At 36.1% G+C, this 22,521-nt stretch overlaps 1 protein-coding gene across 1 annotated transcript in view; it reads left to right on the top strand.

Annotated features, from left to right (window-relative positions):
• The window catches only part of DGKB (diacylglycerol kinase beta), a 302,803-nt gene that overhangs the window by 131,303 nt on the left and 148,979 nt on the right, over positions 1–22,521 (top strand). Inside the window, exons 17-20 of the mRNA XM_088150655.1 lie at positions 2,375–2,449; positions 7,751–7,836; positions 13,584–13,673; positions 19,671–19,831. Coding sequence (XP_088006781.1) covers positions 2,375–2,449; positions 7,751–7,836; positions 13,584–13,673; positions 19,671–19,831 — 412 coding nt within the window. The remainder of the gene's footprint in view (positions 1–2,374; positions 2,450–7,750; positions 7,837–13,583; positions 13,674–19,670; positions 19,832–22,521) is intronic.

Raw genomic sequence — 22,521 nt, 5'->3', positions numbered from 1 at the left:
TTTTCATTTCTACATGTATTTATTTATTTATTTACCTACAGTCATATACTTTCCTTATTTGGAATATGTTTCAAACTGAAAAATTGCCCCATCTTAATCATACTAACTATATTTAAAATACTTTTACTTGTCATCAAAATGCTTCTGTAAGCTCTTGGCTTGTTGAAGCAGCTCTATTTTATAGGCTATAATAAATATAGCCTATAAAATAAATATGACTACAATTATGAAGTTCCAACACAAGTGGGCTTTATTAATTGTCACTTACTGTGATTATCGGGGTCTGAGTTGCAACATCGTTGGAGCTTAATTGCTGTTGGATTTGTGGCTACTCTGTGTCTTCTGTTCCTTTTGGATATTCCAGTCAGAGCACTATTCCAGCAACCTTTCTTCTTTTAACTTCTGGCTCTTTCTACGTCTCCAATTATCGATTGGTTTTGCAGTTATTATATTACCAGCACTTTAGTTTATATTCTCACTATTATTCTTCTTACTTTCTCTTAATAATAGATCTCTGTACTCCTTCCTCTATCTCTACATCCTCTATTCCTGCCTACTCGGTGTCCTCTCCCTCTTCCTTCTTGGATTGTTTCTAGCTTTTTCTTTTTCCCTTGTCCAGGGCCACATTATCACAAGAATAATTTATTGAGAACTATATTGCATGTTCATGGTATAAAGTAAGCAGCAAGAAAGATGGCATAGTCTCACTTCCTCCTTTCCTTTTTTTTTCTTCCTTTTTTTCTCAACTAGAAGATTGTTAGGGAAAGAACAGATATGCCAGAAACATGAGTTTGACAAAGGCGTTTTGAAATTAGACTAAGGCCCATATAAGGGTCCTTAGCTTTCTACTGCTACTTTAACCTTTTCTATTTTGTTCTTCCTTATTTAGTCTACTATGTGTTTCTTATTTCAAATCTCTCGCTGAATTCTAGTTTTCAGTGGTCTAGTTCCCTGATCTCATTTTTCAAAATGCATTAAAAATGCATTATATACAAGAACCAAGATGCAACTTTCTAGTTGTCTTCAGAAACTTTCTCCTTGGAGGGCTTTATTAAGGAGAGGAAAACCAGTTTAATATAGTATAACAATCAACTGCTTTCTCGTTCAAACAAATATTAGGATGATTTGTTGATTCAGTCTAAAATCCCAAGCAATTGCTCATGTCAGTTGTCTGCTCCAGTAACCATGATAGTTACAGTTCATCCAAAAGGAAGTAAGTCACCTGCCACTCTCTTCCCTCTTTTTCTGGACCATCTTCAGGCTAGGAATAATGCATGTGTTTGATTTCTGAAAAATCTGATTAACATTAACCAATGATTAGTCATTGACAAATGTATAGTTGTTATAGATGTAACATATATAAGAGATCCAGCCCCACCTTTTTATTTTAAAATATTGTGCATTTATTAATTCTTTAAGAAAGATAAAGAATTGCTTGATTTATTTTGGTGAGAATTTTTTTTTAAATAAACATACCTATGAGATTTAAAGAAATACAAGATACATTGATGAAACCATTGTGAGGAATCATAAAAGTGATACTGGGGCTGTATGTCATTCATGGCTACATATTTTATCTTACATATGGAAGCCTGATTCTTGCAAAGCAGCCAATGAGATAAGTTCTCTTTTGGGATTCTGCCACTTCCAAGGGAACTTCACTTCATCAGGTGTTACCCAGATAAACCCAAATGCAATAAAATCTTATACTGAAAACAATATTTCTAGACTAGAACCTTTCTTTCAATTCTCTGTTTAAGAAGAATGTTATTATGGAATATCCAGTTTGTGACTCTTCCATTAGCTTTGTAAACTGGAGAAATGTGCTTGTAGTGATAGAATTCCAGAAGGTTTGATTGAACAAAATTTTAGGCACCAAAAATATGTCTGACTCTCTTCATTTGGGGCTGTTGGTTTATCACAGAAGTGGAGCTGTAAGGCCTCAAGTGGTGTGCACTTGAGTTATCCCATCTTTGCCATAGATAGAAGTAGTGACCAAGATCTAAAGAGCTCTGCAGCTAGGTCATCTACTGATGTATGACAAACAGATTTTGAAATGGACTAAAATTTCAAAAGCAGTTTGCAGTACATCATGTACAAATGATTGGGGCGGGGGAGGGAATCAATTTAAGGTCTTCCTTAACTAGTTCTTGCCTGATATTTTATCTACTTGACATTTTCCATGTCTACGAATTATGCAAACTTAATGTTAGTGTGACTTGTCCTTCTGTACAGCCTGAAATATGAATATTGGTAAGTACAGTGTGGGATGCATTTTGACTTTGTTTGATCCAAAATATTAATACATGCTAGAATTGCCAAAATACAATTGTTGCCAATAAAATTCAAATATTTCTTCTATCTACAACTGCAGAATTTATAGGAAATTTCAGTATCTTCTAAATCCTCGTCAAGTTTACAGCCTTGCAGGAAGTGGACCAATGCCAGGGTAAGTCTATATGCTGTCAAACATGAACTTATTAAATAACATGTAGCCTAAAACACATTGATGATTGACATAAGATGTCTATACTTTGCAATGTATTAACATTAAATTAAATTCTGGAAATATTGTATAAGGAGAGATTAATTGAAGGAATATATACTTTGCTGTATCTTGATGTCACAGTGTAGGGTTCTTTGGGGTTTTTAAATATAAACATTACCTTCTACTTGGTGTAGATTAATGAAAGTTTTTAAAAAGGCTTGCAGTACTAAAAAACAAACAAACAAACCACACAGTAGCATAACACCACAAGAGGGTAGTGTTTTGTGAATATTCATTTTTAAATGTAAGATCATTTTCCATTCTCATTTTCTCCATTTAAAAAATTGTTTAGTCTAATTTGTTATTTGAAACACTAGTAAAGAAACTGCAAAACCTTCTGATTAATCATCTGTCCAATATTGTATAGCCTTTCTTATTTATGTTTTTCTTATGCAAGTTAATTTAATTCTGAGTTACCAGGCCATGTGTGTGTGTGTGTATGTGTATATATATATATACACACACCGTTTTATTTCTTTGTTGTGGCTATACAATCAGCTGGATACAAATTTCCCTCAGTTACAAAGTGGCTTTATAAATCTAGTTAGTTCAATGAACACAGGCTTACAAATAAGAAGTCAAGGGGTCAGAGCCACTCATTATTACTACTGACTGAGTCTCTGTCTTCCACCTGCCAGCTGCAGTCTTATACTAACACTATCATAAGAGACCTATCCTTGATGGTCTGAGCCAGTTTTAAAGGCAGCTATCATGGGCCAGGCTGTGTTTCAAAACTAGAAAGCACAGTACAATGTTTTGTTGGCTGCCAGCTTCAACTTCATGGGGCCAGCCAAGTTCCAGCGATAAAACTCTGGGGACATCCTTGAATATCTCTCAGAAATTCAACTGGAACATTCAGTAGCCAGCTGGAAAAAGGGTATGCTGTGATCTAGCCTGCCTCTGGCCAGCTCGCCCTGTTTAAAATGTCTAATGTGGTTAGGATTGCTGCTCTATTTTTCTATCCTCTCTTATCGCTTCCTAGTCACATCTTTTTGCAAATATTCACTAATGTCTGAAAGGAAGGTTACTGCTTCTTTATTCATTCTCACTCATTTGAGTATTCTCCAAATTTTGATAGTTTATCATCTGTCTGTCTATATTGTAGTCCATTAGCCAGAAATGAAATAACCATCTATCAGATTCACCCCACTTGAAGAGTCAGAGGCTCTTTGATTTTGTTCCTGGTTGCTCCTGTCTGTTTCTGAGTCCCTGGCTGTCTGAGTTGCTGATGAATAAGAAAGCGCATTTGGCTTCAATAGCTTCTCAATATATTGATATAACTAGACTAACTTTCCAGTATAGGATTTTATTTACTTTTATAGTCTGATTTACTGCTATTTTTATTCTCTATCAGCTTTTAAAAAATTATTCTTTATAATTGAGTTAATATGGATTTCTTTGTACTTTTAAGGGATCATTTCTCATAATTTTTTACATTTTTAGGAAATTTTTACCTTAGCTAACTTGGTCTAAAAGCAGGTGAGTGGTATTAGGCTGGATTGATCCCTCACTGCTAGACAGCTAAGACTCTCCTAGGCTAGTTCAGTGGTTTTCAAACTTTTTCAGGCTGCAGAACCTGTTAGTTAAAAAAATACTGAACCCCTGATCAAAAGGCAAAGCTCTAGTGATAGAAAATTGTCTGTGTTCAAGTGCACTTCCCCCCCCCCCACCCCTTAATCTCTCATGGATGTCTATCACATTTTCACAGAACTATAGAATTCCATGGAACATAGTATGAAAACCCTGGTTTAGTAGACTTATCTACTCCAAATCGGAGGAAAGGAGGAAGGAGTGGGGTTGGCTGCATGCCTTAGTGTTTAAATTTAATGCCTATTAGACTTCTTTTCAAGTGGTAAAAGGACAATCAGAAAAGGAACATCTCTCTTTCCACAGCAGTTACAGGTAGTCCTTGACTTATGACCACAATAAGGACCAGAAAATTTGTCATTAAGTAGTACAGTTGTTAAGTGAGGCATCATGTGACCACACCCAATTTTATGACATTTTTTGTGGCGGTTGTTAAACAAATCACCATGGTCGTTAAGTGAATTGTGTGGTCATTAATGAATCACATGGTTGTTAAGTGAATCACATGGTTTCCCATTGATTTTGCTTGTCAGAAGCCAGCTGGGAAGTTTGCAACTGGTGATCATGTGACCTTTAATATTACTGAAATTACATTTTAATTATATTATTACTTAATTAAGTTACTATGATTACTCTTCATGTAATTTTCTTCTTTTGTCACATGCAAATTTACAACATGATGGCAACCTTGTTATTAAGGTTTGCTCTACATATTTATTGAACATATAAATTTTAAAAAAATAGAAAAATGGGAGTAGTGATGGGAAAGAAAAAAAGACAGCTGCAAGTGTAGTTTGCTACTTTTTCTTCAGCAAATCTTATTTGTCCAAGGACCAAATTCAGTCCAAGCTGTTAATGAAACAGTAAGGTGGGTTCTCCTGTAAAATCAAATATATTTCTTTGCAATGCTTAAGTGAACTTTCCTGTAGCATAACTTTAAGTATTAGCTTTGTAGATTTAATTTTTTCAACAATTAAAAAGCACATTGTTAATATTACTTTGATTATTAAAATTGTAGCATGGGAAAATAAGTGTAAATTGGAGAGACCATGCAAGCTCTGCAGCTGAACTTAAATATAAAATAGGACAATACATTTAGAGTCTTACTTAACAAAGTGACATGTACACTATACAGTTTGTAACACGCACCTGTTTTACTCTGAAAAAGAGTTTCACTGTTCACTGGTTATATCTCCGTAGGAGCAAGCCACTTTCATCAACAACTGCTACAGCTGATTTAGTTACGCTGAATAATCTGAAATTCAGGCAATATTCACATTATAAGTAAACAACAGTTGTGTAAATAGCAATTCAGTGGCATGTCTCTGTGAAAAAGCAGAGAGGTCACTCTTCCTGGCAAGGAAATGTCTAAATTATGCTATTTTAAAACCTTGCAATTGTTTTTCTCCTTATATTAACTTCTTTAAAGCTGTGATGTGGTATTTATGCATCCCTTAGTTTATTTCCCAAAGCATTGCTTCTATCCACTTGTAAAAATATACAGAATTAGAGCATTAATTTTGATGCTTAACTCTTAGTCTTTTATCACTAATTTCAGTAGGGTTAACTGCAAGTCATATAATCTCCTGCAGCAAATTATAAAACTATTAAGACAGTACATTCTGAATGTGTTGTCTCTATTACGGTTGCTGAGAAGTTCCCTGCCACCATATAATCCTTTCTTTCCTGGTTTCCCTTTTCTGATGGTGGGGTTGTTTTTTTGTGAGAAAACAAAATAAGTAGTAGGCACAATGGACAGCTCTTTGCAATTTGATTTAGGAGTCCATAGTTGCAAGCACCCTGTTGGAAGCTATTACCTGTCCCCACTGACCATAGCTACAGTTTGGGTACCTAGACAGAAGGATGAATCCAGGATCATCCTCAGACTGTTGCTCACTGAAATGTCCACATCTATCTGGAAGATGCATTCCAGGAAAATGGCCAGCTTTAAAAGTGGACATTGTGGACAGTCATTCAATCTACTTCTTACATATACTAGAAAATACCCTGAGGTATCTGATATACTCTTTTGCCTGAAATTAGGACTTCTGCCCTGTTGACTGTCACCACGCAAGATTGTCTAATAAAATTCTTATGTGTGCCACTTTAAACTCTTCGGAAGCAAAGCAGGCTATAGACTATGACTTTAACTACAATTGCAACTATAACTGTAAACATTGTCCTTAGATATACTGTATATTGGAAAGAGGGAAGGATAAGTTCGAACTGCATAGGTAAAGTCCGTGGATAGCTTCTGTAACCTTCTCTCTTCTAATTATGTTGTACTTGAACTTTTGTAACTTCCTAACAGAATCCTTGCCAAGATCCAGCACTTCTGGAGGAAAGGAGGTTGGGGAGGGCTATCTTAATGGGGTTATAAGCATCCAGTTTCCCACGCAGGAATGAGCAGCGTTGCTTCTTCAAAACACGTTTTGTTTTGTTTTAATGTTTCTCCTCACTGAACTAGAAGTGAGCTTCTTTCAGAGAAATAATGACTCCTCCTAATGTCTGATTTGAAATACAAATTTCCCACTGGCCAGTGAATCTTCCAGTACTATTTCAGTACCTGTTCTGCCCTTCTGTATACAGTAGATACTTTTTTCCAGAGTTTTATGTTTTTAATTACCATTAAAATGTGTTTCTATTTTATGTCTGCAGCAATACTTCAGTGAACTGAGAGAATAATGGCTGTTGAAGTGATGACCTACTTTGTTTCCATACCTAGTCTTTTCCTGTCTCTCTTGAAAAATAGTTGCTGTATTATGCCTAAATCTGTTTGTCATTAACTGGGATTATAAACTGCAGAAATAAGGACTTTTGTTACTCATCTATTATGATTACACTTCAGTTTTGAACAGTCCAAATAAAAATGAAAACCACAATTTCTATAATATCCTACTTCCCATTTTTCTTTCACAGGCTAATGTGCTTGGTGTGTCATTTGTTTTGTGAATGTACTTCACTCATGTATAGAAATACTCAATTCATCAGTAGTTCCAGTATACTTAGTTGCTTCTGTGGTGCAACATCCATATACATTTTTGTGTAACTGGTGAACTGTTGATCTAATTTAAATTTGGAATCATTAACTAAGATATTGCTTTAAGGGCAGCCACCCTCATTACATTAAAGAACATATTACTGCACTTTGTATTGGAAGTGTATTATGTCTCCTATATAATGCAGGGTTTAATTTGGTTCTAGCCTGTGTTTAAAAACTGTTGCAGTCAGCTGTACATTGTAGAAATCCCTGTCTGAAAAATGATGGTCTTTACAGCTGGTTGGCATCTATGTACCAGTTAATCTTTATACTTTAAAATATAGTTCCCGGGAGATGAATATTTTACTGCTCACCATAATAAACTGCATGTTATAATGAAACTAATTTTATTGTATCGCTTTGCAGTAATTAGCATCTTAAGACTAGTACCCTTATAACAGACCCCATTGTATTTGAAAATTATAATTGCTATGAAGTATGTGCTGTCCTGCTGCAAGCCGAGTTCAGCTGTTTTTTTCAAAGCGAGCAAAGGCAACTGCTGTGTAAGTATTCTGTTCACAATGTGTCAAGGAAGCAAGCTTCTGAACATAATTTCATATTCTTTTCTTTTTCAGATTAAATTTTTTTCGAGATGTTTCTGACTTTAGAGTATTGGCATGTGGTGGAGATGGAACAGTAGGTTGGATTTTAGACTGCATAGGTAACATTATGTATTTCTGCTTAAAATAAAACCAGTAAGAAATGTCTGAAATTTGGTCTTTGTGTTTAAGTAATTCTAAATTCATCAGAAAAAGCCAAAATTCTCTGCTCCATGTTGGAGTAATTAAAAGAAGGGAGGTTACAGGAAGGAAGTTGGTTATGAGAGTTTAGGGAAATTATGAAACAGATATTTGAAGCAGAAACTAAGCTGTTGAAATGCTTTCATATACTGTTGATAGGGAATGTCTGATGTTATTGTGGATTCTTTGTTAGTACATTGGATTTTTGTCAAAAATCCAGGATACAGTTCATCAAACGGTAATACCCTGTACCTCAATACTGTACTGAAGAGACATATGAGTATTTTTTAAATTATTGTTATTTAGTCAAAAACTGAAAAGAATTTATCCATAGTTTAGTTTACCTCCTAAGATTTACTAGATGGTTAACCTGGCCTTTATGCATAATACAAATTTTATGTAAGATCAATCAATATATTAATATTTATGAAAGAATACACATTTATGGAGTTCTTGGTGTTCTCTGAGCTTGGTTGTTTGATTGCAGATGTTTCATTACTTGACTGGGTAACATCATCAGTGGGGTTTGCTCCTTGTTTTATATACAGTAGCTTGCCCGGTTTTCTGGGTGTGGTTTTCTCCTTTGTAGCTCCTTGATTAGGGTATTGCTTTCTGCTTGATTGTTTGTCTCTTGATTGTCTGTATCCTTGGAGGTTCCTTGATTAGAGTATTGTTTTCTGCTTGATTATCTGGTGTTAATCCCTGCTTATCTGGATGTAAGCTGCGGGAGAGGATGTGTTCTGGTCTTTTTGTTTCCTTCTTAGCTTTCTTAATGTCTCTTTGGAATCGTGTGTAAATGTGGTTTATCTCTATGGTATCTATTGATGACTGATGTATCTGAGTGCCAAGCTTCCAGGAATTCCTTGGTGTTTTTGGATGCTCATGGTTTTCCAGTTTAAACTATGGTTGAGTTTGTTCATGTGTTGTGAGATTAAGGAGTTTTCATCATGTCTTCTGACTGCTAGTTGGTGTTCATGAATGTACTTGGCTAGTCTTCTGCATTTCATTCGAGGTCACAGTACTCTTTACATCCACAGAACCAGGATAGCCATGCAACTTTACATCCATAGCCAGGATAGCCAGTGCACTTTACATCCATAGACCTCAGGTTACCCATTTATCAAAAAGTGCCTGACCACTCAACCCACTACAGTACAACGAACACAAGATCAAAATACCCAGAATCATGGATCTCATCAGTCTCTGCCTCACTACCTACTTTCAGTTTAATGGACAAATATACCAACAAATAAGAGGAACGCCCATGGGATCAGCATCTCAGGACTCATAGCAGAGACTGTAATGCAGCATCTAGAAACTATAGCACTCCCACCCATACAACCAAAAGTATGGATCTGGTACATAGACGACACCTTCGTCATAATAAAAAAGGAACAACCGAGAAGACACATGAAACTATCAACATCTTCAAAGGAATAAAATTCAATATACTACCTTTCCTGGATGTCTTCATCAGCAAAGGAAATGATGGCAAATTAGAAACATGTCTATTGAAAAACAACCCACACTAACCAAGCGCTCCATTACCAAAGTAACAATCCATCTTCCCACAAGAAGAGCTGTGTAAGAACATTAGTCAGATGAACACAAATGTACTGCAGCAACCCAGAATACCAGAAAAAGGAAACATTGTCTATACAACATCTTCCAACAAAATGGATACCCATGCAACTTTATCAGAAAGTGCCTGACCACTCAACCCACTACAGCACAAACAATACAAGCTATGAAAAGGATAACACTGTCATACATCAGAAACTTCTCATAAACAACCAAGAGACTATTACAACACACAGCATCACCATAACAGACAAACCAACTAAAGCCCTCCAAAACATCTTAGGTACACTGTAGCTCAAAAAGAAAAAACAGGAGTCATCTACAACATACAATGTAAGGACTGTAATAGCCACTATGTATGACAGACAGGCAGAAGACTAGCAGAGCACATCCATGAACACCAACTAACAATCAGAAGACATGATGAAAACTCCTTAATCTCAAAACACATGCACAAACTCAACCATAACTTCAAGTGGGAAACTGTGAGCATTCTAGACCAAGCTAAATCCAAAAACGCTAGGGAATTCCTGGAAGCTTGGCACTCAGACACATCAGCCATCAATAGACACATAGAGATAAACCACATTTATACACTATTCAAAACAGACAATAAGAAAGGTATTTTTATTATTCCTATTTGCATTGATTCCCCAGTGCTGATGCCCAAGGAGGCTATAGGGAGGGGAAGTAGGGATGAAGTGAAGCTGGAAAACGTTCTCATCTTAGTATTTCCTCTCTGACTCAACTCTTCCAATCACCCATCAATTAACATACAACAATGGAAAAATCTTTTTCCAAATTATCTGGTGTGCCTTGTCTCACTAACTCATTTCTCAGTTCATCAGCAAGGCCTTCCTGAAACTAATCAATCAGAGCAAGATCATTTCATCCCACATCTCTGGCATATACTGACTATTAGGAAGCACTATATGACTGGCTTTGTTCTTCTTGGAATTAATCAAACATAGATACCCCTAGGTCTTTTGTATGCATGTATTGTGTGCATGCTGCATATTTATCTATTTTCAATCCAACGTTTTGGAAGCTGTTCTTCATGTCACTCAATAAATGCACTTTTTAGCTGAAATTTGGCTATGTTTCTCTTAAGGACCACCTGAGACTTTGCTGACTTAAATTCTAGCTAAAACAAACTGAGGAGAGTCCTTGGCCCAGCTTACATTTTTCAATAGTTACACCTCTTCTTTAAAAAAGCAAATAGATTTGTCTTTGTCTCACTACAGGCTGTTTCCCCTAACTGTATGCTCAGTAGGCCCAGATAAACTTTGGCAGAGCTTAAGCAGAGAATCTTGGACATATAAGTTGAAAAAGATAGATAAAAAATTATAGCTATGCTATTTGCTATTCCAAGCTTGCAGATGCTCTTTTTCTTATACCTAGATATTTTTCTCATATCTTTTGTATCTACATAGCATCTACTCATCTACCATTGAGGGCAGGGCATCAAGTCATGCCAGTGTAAATGCCCTGGCTTCAAATAAATATCATAATATTCCTTATCAGAATTGCCTTTATAAGTGGTCAGCCAAAAAAGTTGAGTTTGTGCACATATGTTTCTAGACTGCCCCTTATATCACATCTGGTACTTTGATCTCACTGAACCACTTTGTAAACTTTTCCATCTGTCACAATCAGTGATTACAAGCTGTTGCAGGATCAATGTACTGAAACATCGAAGAAAGTTGCAAAAGTCTTAGCTATTGTTGTTGTTGTTTAGTCGTTAAGTCGTGTCCGACTCTCCGTGACCCCATGAACCATACTGCGCCAGGCCTTCCGGTCCTTCACTGCCTCCCTGAGTTTGCTCAGTTTCATGCTCATTGCTTCAGTGATGCTATCTAACCATCTCATCCTCTGCCGTCCTCTTCTCCTTTTGCCTTCAATCTTTCCCAGCATCAGGGTCTTTTCCAAAGAGTCCTCTCTTCGCATTAGGTGACCAAAGTATCTGAGCTTGAGCTTCATTATCGATCCTTCCAATAAGCAATCAGGGTTGATTTCCTTTAAGATTGACTGGTTTGACCTCCTAGCAGTCCAGGGGACTCTCAAGAGTCTTCTCCAGCACCACAGTTCAAAGGCATCAATTCTTCGGTGCTCCGCCTTCTTTATGGTCCAGCTCTCACAGCCATACATTACTACTGGAAAAACCATAGCTTTGACTATGCGGATCTTTGTCGGCAAGGTGACGTCTCTGCTTTTTAATATGCTATCTAGGCTTGCCATAGCTTTCCTCCCAAGGAGCAAGCGTCTTTTAATTTCATGGCTGCAGCCTCCATCTGCGGTGATCTTGGAGCCCAAATAAATGAAGTCTGTTACTGCTTCCATTTCTACCCCTTCTATTTGCCAGGAATTGATGGGTCCAGATGCCATGATCTTAGTTTTTTTAATGTTGAGTTTCAAACCAGCTTTTGCACTCTCCTCTTTCACCCTCATCAAGAGGCTCTTTAGTTCTTCTTCACTTTCTGCCATTAGGGTGGTATCGTCTGCATATCTGAGGTTGTTGATGATTCTCCCTGCAATCTTAATTCCGGCTTGTGATTCTTCCAGCCTGGCATTTCTCATGATGTACTCTGCATATAGGTTAAATAAGCAGGGTGACAGTATACAGCCTTGTCGTACACCTTTCCCTATTTTGAACCAATTGGTTGTTCCATGACCGGTTCTAACTGTTGCTTCTTGGCCCGCATACAGATTTCTCAGGAGACAGGTAAGGTGGTCTGGTACTCCCATCTCTTTAAGAATTTGCCACAGTTTGTTGTGATCCACACAATCGAAGGCTTTTGCATAGTCAATGAAGCAGAAGTAGATATTTTTCTGGAACTCTCGTGCTTTCTCCATGATCCAGCGAATGTTGGCGATTTGATCTCTAGTTCCTCTGCCTCTTCGAAACCCAGCTTGTACATCCGGTAGTTCTCGGTTCATGTATTGCTGAAGCCTAGCTTGTAGGATTTTGAGCATAACCTTGCTAGCATGTGAAATGAGTGCAATTGTGCGATAGTTTGAGCATTCTTTGGCATTGCCCTTCTTTGGAATTGGAACGTAAACTGACCTTTTCCAATCCCGTGGCCACTGTTGCGTTTTCCAAACTTGCTGGCATATTGAGTGCAGCACTTTAACACCATCGTCTTTTAGTATTTTAAATAACTCAGCTGGAATACTGTCATCTCCACTAGCTTTGTTGTTAGCAATGCTTCCTAAGGCCCACTTGACTTCACTCTCTAGGATGTCTGGCTCAAGGTCAGCGATCACACCAGCGTGGACATCAGGGACACATAGCTATAGTTATGGCTATTAAAAATCAGGTTTGTGGTTTCCCATCCACTCACTTTCATATTTGTTGACTCTCTTGTGCCAGGCTCTTCCATCAGTCTGTGTATAGAACCTTGACACCTTCCACAACATTCTTTATTTTCTCCTGAATTTGATTTACTCACACCATATTGGCTTTTGCTGTGCACTAAATGCTGCTGCTTGTATGTTTTTCTACTTCTCCTTAATTTCTGTATAATTCCACTGATTTTTTACTCTTTTGGTCAATGGCTAATGGAAACCCTGATAACCTATCACAGACTGCTCTTAAATTATCAACAGTTGTCAATCCAAAATGCAATATTGGTGGGGTGCATTTATCTTGGTGAGTCATCCGTTATCAAAATCAAAGATTTTTTTTCCCAATGATTTTAGTTCATGATAATTAGTTTCATAATCTACTATATCCTAAATGTGGAAAATTAGTTTTGGGGAGACAGTAGTTTCCTCTTGTAAACTGCTGGTATATTCCTTCTTAATTTATGTGTGTATACCCGAACACACAACATGGTTGGGAGGAGTAGTTGTGAACAGTATTTTTTTCTTGACTGTATAGTATAACTCAGGATAACACTCTGCGTCTGATGAAGTGAATTCTGGTCCACAAAAAGTTTATACTCTTATAAATTTGTAAGCTTTTTAGGAGCCAGGCTCTATTTTAGCAAAACAACATCTAACCACTATATTAATATAATTAAAATTTTATATCTATCTATCTCATCTGCAGTTAGTCTTAAACTATGCCTACATCTTTTATTTACAGAGAAAGCAAATTTGATTAAACATCCTCCTGTTGCTATTCTCCCTCTTGGAACTGGGAATGACTTAGCCAGATGTCTGAGATGGGGAGGAGGTAAATAAAAATAAACTTACTTGTTAAAATATAAAGTGTTTATTTTCTCCATTCTTTATTTGTTTCACATTTTCTTTATTCATTTTTCCCCAAAGCATAAAGATGTAATACTATATAATTTATAAATATTTTAAATATAATTTTACAAAAACCTTTATGACTCAGTATTTAACATAATGCAATTTGGTAGAAACTCATTGGATCAAAATTAAGGAATCCAAATTGTCATTAGCTGCCAGGAGTGTCTTTCTCAGCCCCTGTACAGTATAGCCATGCCAGCTAATGAACTTTGTGTAATTCTCCTGGAAGGTTTGTAAGATCCCAGAGTGCCTTGCATTATCTTATGCAGCTATGGTTGAAATGTGGGAATAGGACTCCATGAATTGGGAGAAAAGCTGATTTTCCTCATTTCACAAGCAAAAATTCCACTTTTTGTTGTTGTTGTAAATCAGCACTACCTTTATATAATACTTGATAGAAAGACAATGTATTACATCAATGATCTTCTTCTGTGGCCAGCTAACAATGCCACTTGATAGGTCCACTTAGTAGATAACATATTAGAAGAATGCACATGTGGAGAGTATGTAGATTGTATTAATTAGCCCCCATCTTTCATTCATTCAATCCTACATTTAGAACCTCAGACCAATGGATACAATTTTCCACATATTTATTCCTCTGGATATGTTATTTGCACAAGGCTAATGAGAAGTCAAGGAGTTCTTTGATTTTCATGAAAGTATTATATAGTAATGGGAAATCAAAATATGAATTATTCGTATCTTCTTAAAGGGGAGCTATTCATATCCAAAGCATTGCTGTTTGATCTCAAATATAATTCATTTACATGTATTTGTAAATGTTTGGGTATGTTTCAAAGCAATTCTCAAGATGTAAATATAGTTCTTTCCTTCTTCTCTCATCCTGCAGTAGATTTCAGACAATCAGTCTTATGGTGCTATCTACCAGGATCCACGGAGGCAAAGAATAAATTAAAAAGTGTTTCATTTAAAACAAGCCTCCTGTAACCTTGTCTCCATTCTTCAAAAAATGAGGACCAGATCTATTTTTTGGATCCAATACTTGATTTGTGGGATTAAGAAAGGAAGGACAATGAAAACCTGCCCAAGATGCCATGAAAAGATTAGCCAAGGAAACAGGAGGCTTTGCTATTGTGTAAGTTCTGCCACTTTAAGATGCCAGAGAAGTCTCAAAATGGCTTTTATTATGATTATCTGCAGAATATTCTAATTCACAATTTATTGCCAGTTGACTGATCCCAGTGAATGAAACTTCTTACCTTGCATTCCTTTAATTTCTCTTGTGCTTCTTCCAGTGCTTATGAGGACCATATACTTTTGTATTGTTAAAAGAAAGCAGGTGTGGACCTGATCAACTCATGAATAAGAAACCACAAAAAACTATATAAATTGCTCTGAGATTTCAAAATGATAAGATTAAAGCATAAACAGCTTAGAATCAGGTTTCTTCATCTTATGGTTCTGTACATACCCTCAGATCTGCCATGCTTATTTTTCTGCTGGAAAAATGGGTTAGGATGGCATGCACAACAAATTGGACCTGTGTATTGAACTGTGGCCTCACAGTTTTTGAGCTCCCATTTTGTTGGTTTACGCTGAAACCCTTTGAGACGGACATTTAAGATTTTTTCACTGCTTTCTTAGGAAATCAATATCACTTTTGTTCTTACGAAGGACATACCTAACATACTTAGTAGTATCTGGTATATTTCCTATTATTGTACTGCTTTGTATGAGTCAAGTCTTAAAAATGGCTTTTAACAGCTTCAGAAAAAGAAATCATAACTCATAAAGCAATTTCCACTATATATCCAATTGTTTCTCCTTCCTTTGGTTCTACGGTACAGTGGTGTCTTCTAATGCCCGTATCACCAGTTCTGTGTTGTTATAGCAGCTCTTTGACACATTCTTCAGCTTTTACTTTTGCCTGCTAAAGATCACGGTCTTTATGCATGCCTGGGTCTTTTCCCTATAAATTGTTGGTTTCTTTCTAATATTCAATACATATGATAGCCTTTTTGTTCCAGTTAATAAACTATCCTATATGGTTTCCTTAAAGTTAACGCCTTCTTTTCTGGATTGCCAAAAACAAAAAGAAAACCAAGAAAGAATGTTATTCTTACTAACTCTTAATTAATCAATCTTAATAATTGATCACTGGAAATTTGGGAGAATAAATATCCATCTTGGTGGTCCTCAATAAGTCTTGAAGATATGTTTTTAATTTTTGAAAAGAAAGTAAAGTCACTCTGATTCTTCTTGATCTTTTCTGTTCTTACATACCTTTCTCACATCTTATGAATTGTTTTCTTCAAAATTAGTGGATATTTAGAGGAGCTATTATTTCTGTAAATGCCATATATAGAGGCTTGCTATAGAGCATAAGCATTAGTATGATGACACTATTGTTGTGTGATTTCTTTGTACTAGCTGGAGTTCATTTAGGAGCCAGCATTTCATTCTGGCTGAGTTCAATTTCAACTAAATCTGTAACATTTTGTTTCTTACACTGCTTAATTTGAAGGCATTTTCTTGAATGTTTTTGCTTTGGAAATTTAGGTTCTGCTGACTTCCCAATCCAGAAGGTTACTTCTGTTAAGTCTTAGTAAACCCATAAGAACATTAAAGACTACAAATTTATGTTATTTATTGAAATTAATTTTAATTTGCAATTAATTTTCTGTACCTTAGATCAATGTTGTGCTAAAATATTGAGTCCCTATCCCTGACAACACCACCAACAAAAACCCACTTCACTAATAGTGTTTTTGTAACTGCTGGTTTCATGGGCATATTTGAATTTCCATGCATATATTTGCCTAAAATAGTTAGTCTAATGTCTGTGTTCTACGGAATTCAAATTAAAAATCCCAACTTTTCCAAAAGCTTTAAAAAGATATCCTACCACCTTTGTATAAAATATTGTTCATTTGATATACACATTCTGTATTTATAAAGTATATTTGATTCTCTCTGTCTATTCTTCAAGAAAACCTCGATACATTTAATACAAGTTCAATCTTGTTAATTATTTATTTTTAACTGAAAAATGTCAGTTGTAACTAAGTTGAAAATATTTTACCTCACCTATTCAATGGAAGAATAGATTTCTTTAGGAAAATATTGACCTTTCTTTATCCAGAGATGGTGAAATCTGATAGAGTTTATGCAGAAGTGCTTCTTGAATATGAGTGTGATTTAACACATAATACTAAAACCAATTATTTTTACATGTGGTACACAGTATTTTACCACATGCATACGCCAGCTGCAGAAGCCAACATGGTTCATTGTGTTCTTCAAGCTCTTCTCTGGAACGTCTTCCTGCTTTCCCTGATTGTCTGGAATGTTCTGCAGAATAGAAGAAAGTGGGGGCACATGAAAAAGGACAGTAGTTCATTTTTTGAGAACTCATGTTCTCTGATGCTATTACTAGAATCCTATAACTTCTTTCTTTATGGACTATCCATTCTAGATGAGGGCTTAATCACTTTGCAAGCCCACTGTTAACTCTAGAAAAATAAGCTCCCAAATTCTCTCTTTCACCATTCTTTGCCTCCTTTCCTACGGTAGCTGATGCCACAACACTGATTTTTTCTCTCTGAAACTTTTCATAGGATTGGAGAGCAGAAGGGATAACAACAAATTTATTTGCTGGTAAGTAATTTTCCCTTCTCAGCGACACAAACTCTTTGCATGGATTATGAATTATTAAACAAATAACCTTTAGCATACACTGAATTTACTCCATTGCTGTTGAATATGTTGCTTAGCAATTCTAATTTAGCATCTTATAATAGGAAACAATGTACTCAGTCTGTTTTTTCCCTCCACCATTCAACAAACACCACTGTGTGCATATACAATTGATACTATATTGTCGAATACAATGAAAAAATTGATAACACAATAGACACTGTCAGGATATGCCCAATAATGGTGTGATGGCTGTTGTGTGTATTTAATGGCAGTCATATAACTGGAAGCCTGCTTAATGATGAAGGATTTTATTAAATTTGAATCCCTATAAAATAAAAATCTCAATAAAAACAGAATGCTTCTTTGGTAATGACTTAGGAAGTTTCTCCAGCATTGCTGAAGAAGCAGTTGTCATTTAGCATTGAAAAAAATCCAAAAGAAATGTCCTGCTTCTTCCTCATCACTCTTTTTGTATTATTTCTATCAAGAGTGCTATAAATACAAATACAAAGAGTACTACAAAAGATATGTGTTGCTGAAGACACAAATAGCTACCTGCAAATAGACTGTGTATGCAGAACATGGGCCAGCAGAATATATCGCTAGAAGATGCAGCTACTCTTCTTCATTGGGTCTTTTTATTCTTTGAGTAACAGTTTTCTATGTCAAAACCAAAAGTTCTTTTAAAACCTCATTTAGTTTCAGATGTGGTTTACTATATGGTATGAGAAGAGTGACAGGATCTGCATTTATGTGTGTGTCTATATGTGTGTGTGTCTATGTCTATACACACAGACACACACAGAAAATCAGAAGTTCTCATATCAAAATTCTCTCTCTATACACACACACACACACACACAAACACACACACACATGCATACACATACATACATACTACATTCACCATCAAAATGATTGTGAGAAAGCAGGACTATAGGGTTTTTTTTGGCTTTGTGCATTTCCACACCCAAAAGATATCCGCTTCCATTAACAAGTATAATACAAGGAAAGACACTGTAAGGGGCCAAAGCATGAGCAAGCAGATGCCAGCTTATGTCTGTCAAGAGAGGACAGGGAAGGCACAAAAGATTATGGGCACAGATCTTGCAAATCTTGTATAGAGTTGGCTGGTGGTGCTGGCTGGGATGGTAACATCTGGAGCATTTAGCAAATGTATGTACCATTACAGAAATAAAAGGACCTGCATCTTTTGCACAACAGAAATGAAATACTAAAGGCATTCATAACTTGGGATAAACAGAAAGGATAGGGACACAGTGAGAAAAATGTCCATCCCATAAGAATGTAATAGCAAGGCTGCCCCCAAAGACTGGGAAAACTGGCTACCTGGCATGTTGAAAAATCAGATATCGACAGTCCACAGACACATAAATATTGGTCAGTTTGCAAACTGGAAGGGGTGTCATGTGCCAGCACAGCACATCCCAGTGTTATAGTTGATTGACTCATCTAGAAAAGTTCTATTTCTAAATTTAAATAGTTTAAGAGTTATGAAAATATTTATTTATGCATAAATGTGTTTTAAAATTATCACAGTGAAATGATTAATATAATTATATTTAATACTGCTATAATATTGCATTGACTGGGCCTTTCTTTCTGCATTGAAAATGAATGTTCTGATAGGTAGGAACCTATCAGCAATGACAGAGTTGACCAGGACATGTTATTGATAAACAGAAATACATTGCATCAAAATCCCCTAAAGTTTTTTTTTCTGCATTACCTTAGCCTGCATTAGTGGTTAAGAAGCCCTTAACATAGTGGCACTAATGCGCTTCCTTGCTTTGCCATCACTTACTTCAGCATTGCTACCACATCCTCATCAACTTACTGCTACTGTAGCATCGAGACGGTAGTGAGTGAGACGGCAAGCAATTATTTTGCAATTATTCATCAATGAGCAGGGAGCCAAGTGATCCCTGAACAAAATTTGTGCTGGGGCAGTTGTTCTGTTGTATGTTCTGCAGTGTAATGTCCGATTCTCAACTCATTACAGTGCAACTACCTAATTGGAGAGAAGGTGCTGAAACAGTACTTTCAGTGCCAGCGTCTGTTCCCACACTGCTGAAATGGTGCCAAGCGATAGCAGTAATACCAAGGGGTACAGACAGGTGCTGATGGCTGGCCTGACCTAGGTTAAATGCATCTTCCATGTGTTAATGGTGAGATGATGACCTGGCTCCTGAATTCTGCCATTTCAAATCACTGTGCTTAATTTTTTTCACAGGATATGAAGGTGAGAATCTTCTGAAGATTTTAAAAGATATTGAGAATAGTACCGAAATTTTGTTGGACAGGTGGAAATTTGAAGTGATACCTAATGATAAAGATGAAAAAGGAGATCCCGTGCCTTACAGCATCATCAATAATTACTTTTCAATTGGAGTGGTAAGATTTATTTATATTCCTGTGTGATTTGTTTTTTCTGTTCAAAATAACTATTTAGAGTCGATGTTCAAAGTGAGGGATGGCTGAATGCAAATAATTCATTTTTTTCTTAGTAAAAGGAATACATAGATGACACAATTTGCATAAATTTATTTACATAGTCAAAGTAGAATTATTTTCTCAAGCTCTTCCACCTGTTCCCGCATGGGCAATATAATCACACTGTTTGTAATGGTTTATATGAAGAGCTGCAGCACTAAATTAGTGGTGCCTATACAAATATCAGAGATGAATCATTCATTAACACCTCTTAACTGTCATGTTAGTAAATATTCAGATTTTCAGAGGCATGCTGTTGAAGTACATTTCTTAAATATACCTTTTTTAATGGACAAATAATTGATGACGTATATTAGTGTACCTACTCCTTTCCTACATCTGTTGTTGATTCTTCTGGTGACATAAAGATAAAATTTTTTAAAAAATAGACCATTAGATAGAAGTTTTGAGCTCAGTGTTAAGCACATACTTTCTGTGCAAAATATTCCAGCTTCAATTCCTATTACCTTCAGGTAGGACTGGGAAAGATTCCTGTATGAAACTCTGGAGCATTGCTGCCAAAGGGTTTAAGACAAGACTAAGAATGGTCTGGGTATAAGATAATGGACAACTTCTGGTTTTTTTTTTTTTCTGATATAATGGTATGGGGGTAGGTAGGGCCAGGGACATGAAGGAGGTCTACTTGCCAGTTAGGATGCAATTAAGCGCTAATTTACAGTCATTTAGAAGTCTCTACTACTTGTCAAATAATAGCCCAATGAGAGGATCCAGCTAGTACGTTGGCTAATACAACATAGAGAAAGTTTGCAGTCCCTTCTTCTTTGTCTCCACTATTTAATAATCTGAGGTATTCATCCTCTGAATAGAAAAACACAGTTTTCAGTTGTCTGAGACTTTGATTTTTAGTGGTGGGGAAACAATTTCCTGTCCAAAGGACATTGGCATGAAAAAAGTTGCAACCAATAAATACAAATAAATAAAAATAACAATATATCACCCTCTTCTACCAATCTGTTTAATTCTTTATATTTAAAATATTCTTCCAGAATAAAATAAGAATCTGAACTGTTAGCAAATTGGAATCACATTAATTTTGTACTAGATAAGGATTTTCTCTTGACATCCATGTGCACTATAAGCAAGGCGCACATGTTTTAAGAATAAGATGACAATATAAGCTTGTAATTGATGGTAGCCTTTACGTGACGGTAAGTCAAAGCGATAGCCAGAACAAACATGAAAAGTAAGACAAGAAAGAAAAATTATTTTACTGTGCCAGCTACTCTTTTAAATTATATTTATCTTGTTTTTATATCAGAAGATGTTCAAAACTGTTGTTGTTATTACTGTTATTATATTTTTATCTCACCTTTTTGTTATATATATAGTCAAGCCAAGGCAGCAAACATACTTAACACTCCTGCCTCCTATTTTTCCCACAGCAACAACTCTGAGAGGTGGGTTGGGCTGAGTGAATATAAGTGATATTAAAATTCAGTGGTATTCATTTGTGTTGTCTGGTTGGGGTCATTATGTGCTATCATAGTTGTCATATCCCTATCTGTACAGCTGGAAAGGAGTATCAGGAGACTGTTAATATCTTCATGAGTTTTTGTATTATGTTCCATTTTGGTTATATTGTTATAGTCTATATTATCATTTTAAAAAAATATTTCTTGTACATGCATTTTTATTCAGATATTACAGTCTTATCATGATGTATACTGTTCTGTGCAGCTTAATTAGAATGTTAAAATATAAATGTATGTTTCAATTACTATTATATCCCACAAAATGATAAGTGCGAGAGTTATGCCAACAGATCCTGATACGCTTCCATAATAAAAGGGTCATGCAGTTCCTCTAGATCAGGAATATAAAAAAACCTGCAATCTCCCTGAGTGAGGAGGGCCCCCAATTTTGATTCATCTCATATTTGCGTATTGATGGTGTCAAGGGGGAACATTTGATACATTATAATTTGTAAAGGTTTAAATCATCCATTGTACCTGCTAGAAATCGTAACCCCCACCTCCAAAAAATGAGCTGACTTTTCCCTAGTTTCACTACTGGGTGTTTTTACAGTCATAACCTTTGGAATTAGTAGTAATTTTAAACTTTGTTTCCTGCCTTTGCTTTCTCCTGTTCTAATTCAATATGTGCTGTTTCTGCATAAGACCACAGAACCGAGGATATGTATAGTTTTTATCTCTTTGAAAACCTCTGTGTTCACCACAGTCTACCTAGGTTGTTGAGAGTTTCTAGTTTTGAAGTGGAGTCCTGGGTACTTGGGTTTCCAGGACCCCTTCCTGGTAGGAACAATGTGAACAGATGAAGGGCCCCTATGCACAAGCAGTGGGGGAGATGGGAAGGTAATCACTTCCATGTTTGCCACTCATTCCACCTACACTAGTACTTGAGCATGGCTATCATCTCAGCTGCAAAATTCCAAACTATCACCATATGACAGCAAAGGGATATAGAATACTGGACCAGATGTTTGCAGCCCAGGTATGAGTACCCTAACTCGAGGACTTGAGGTAAAGCTGGCAGTGACAACGTGGAAAGCAAGAGTTATAAAAACAGCATCAAGTACAGGTAGTCCTCATTTAGTGACTGTTCACAGTTAT

This window comes from Python bivittatus, unplaced genomic scaffold (assembly GCF_059951505.1).
Source record: "Python bivittatus isolate LINGU-HERP-01145 unplaced genomic scaffold, Pbiv_v1 ctg000610_np1212, whole genome shotgun sequence".
NCBI lineage: Eukaryota > Metazoa > Chordata > Lepidosauria > Squamata > Pythonidae > Python > Python bivittatus.
The sequence above is the reverse complement of the archived record's forward strand: the minus strand, read 5'-3'. Positions and strand labels throughout refer to the sequence as shown.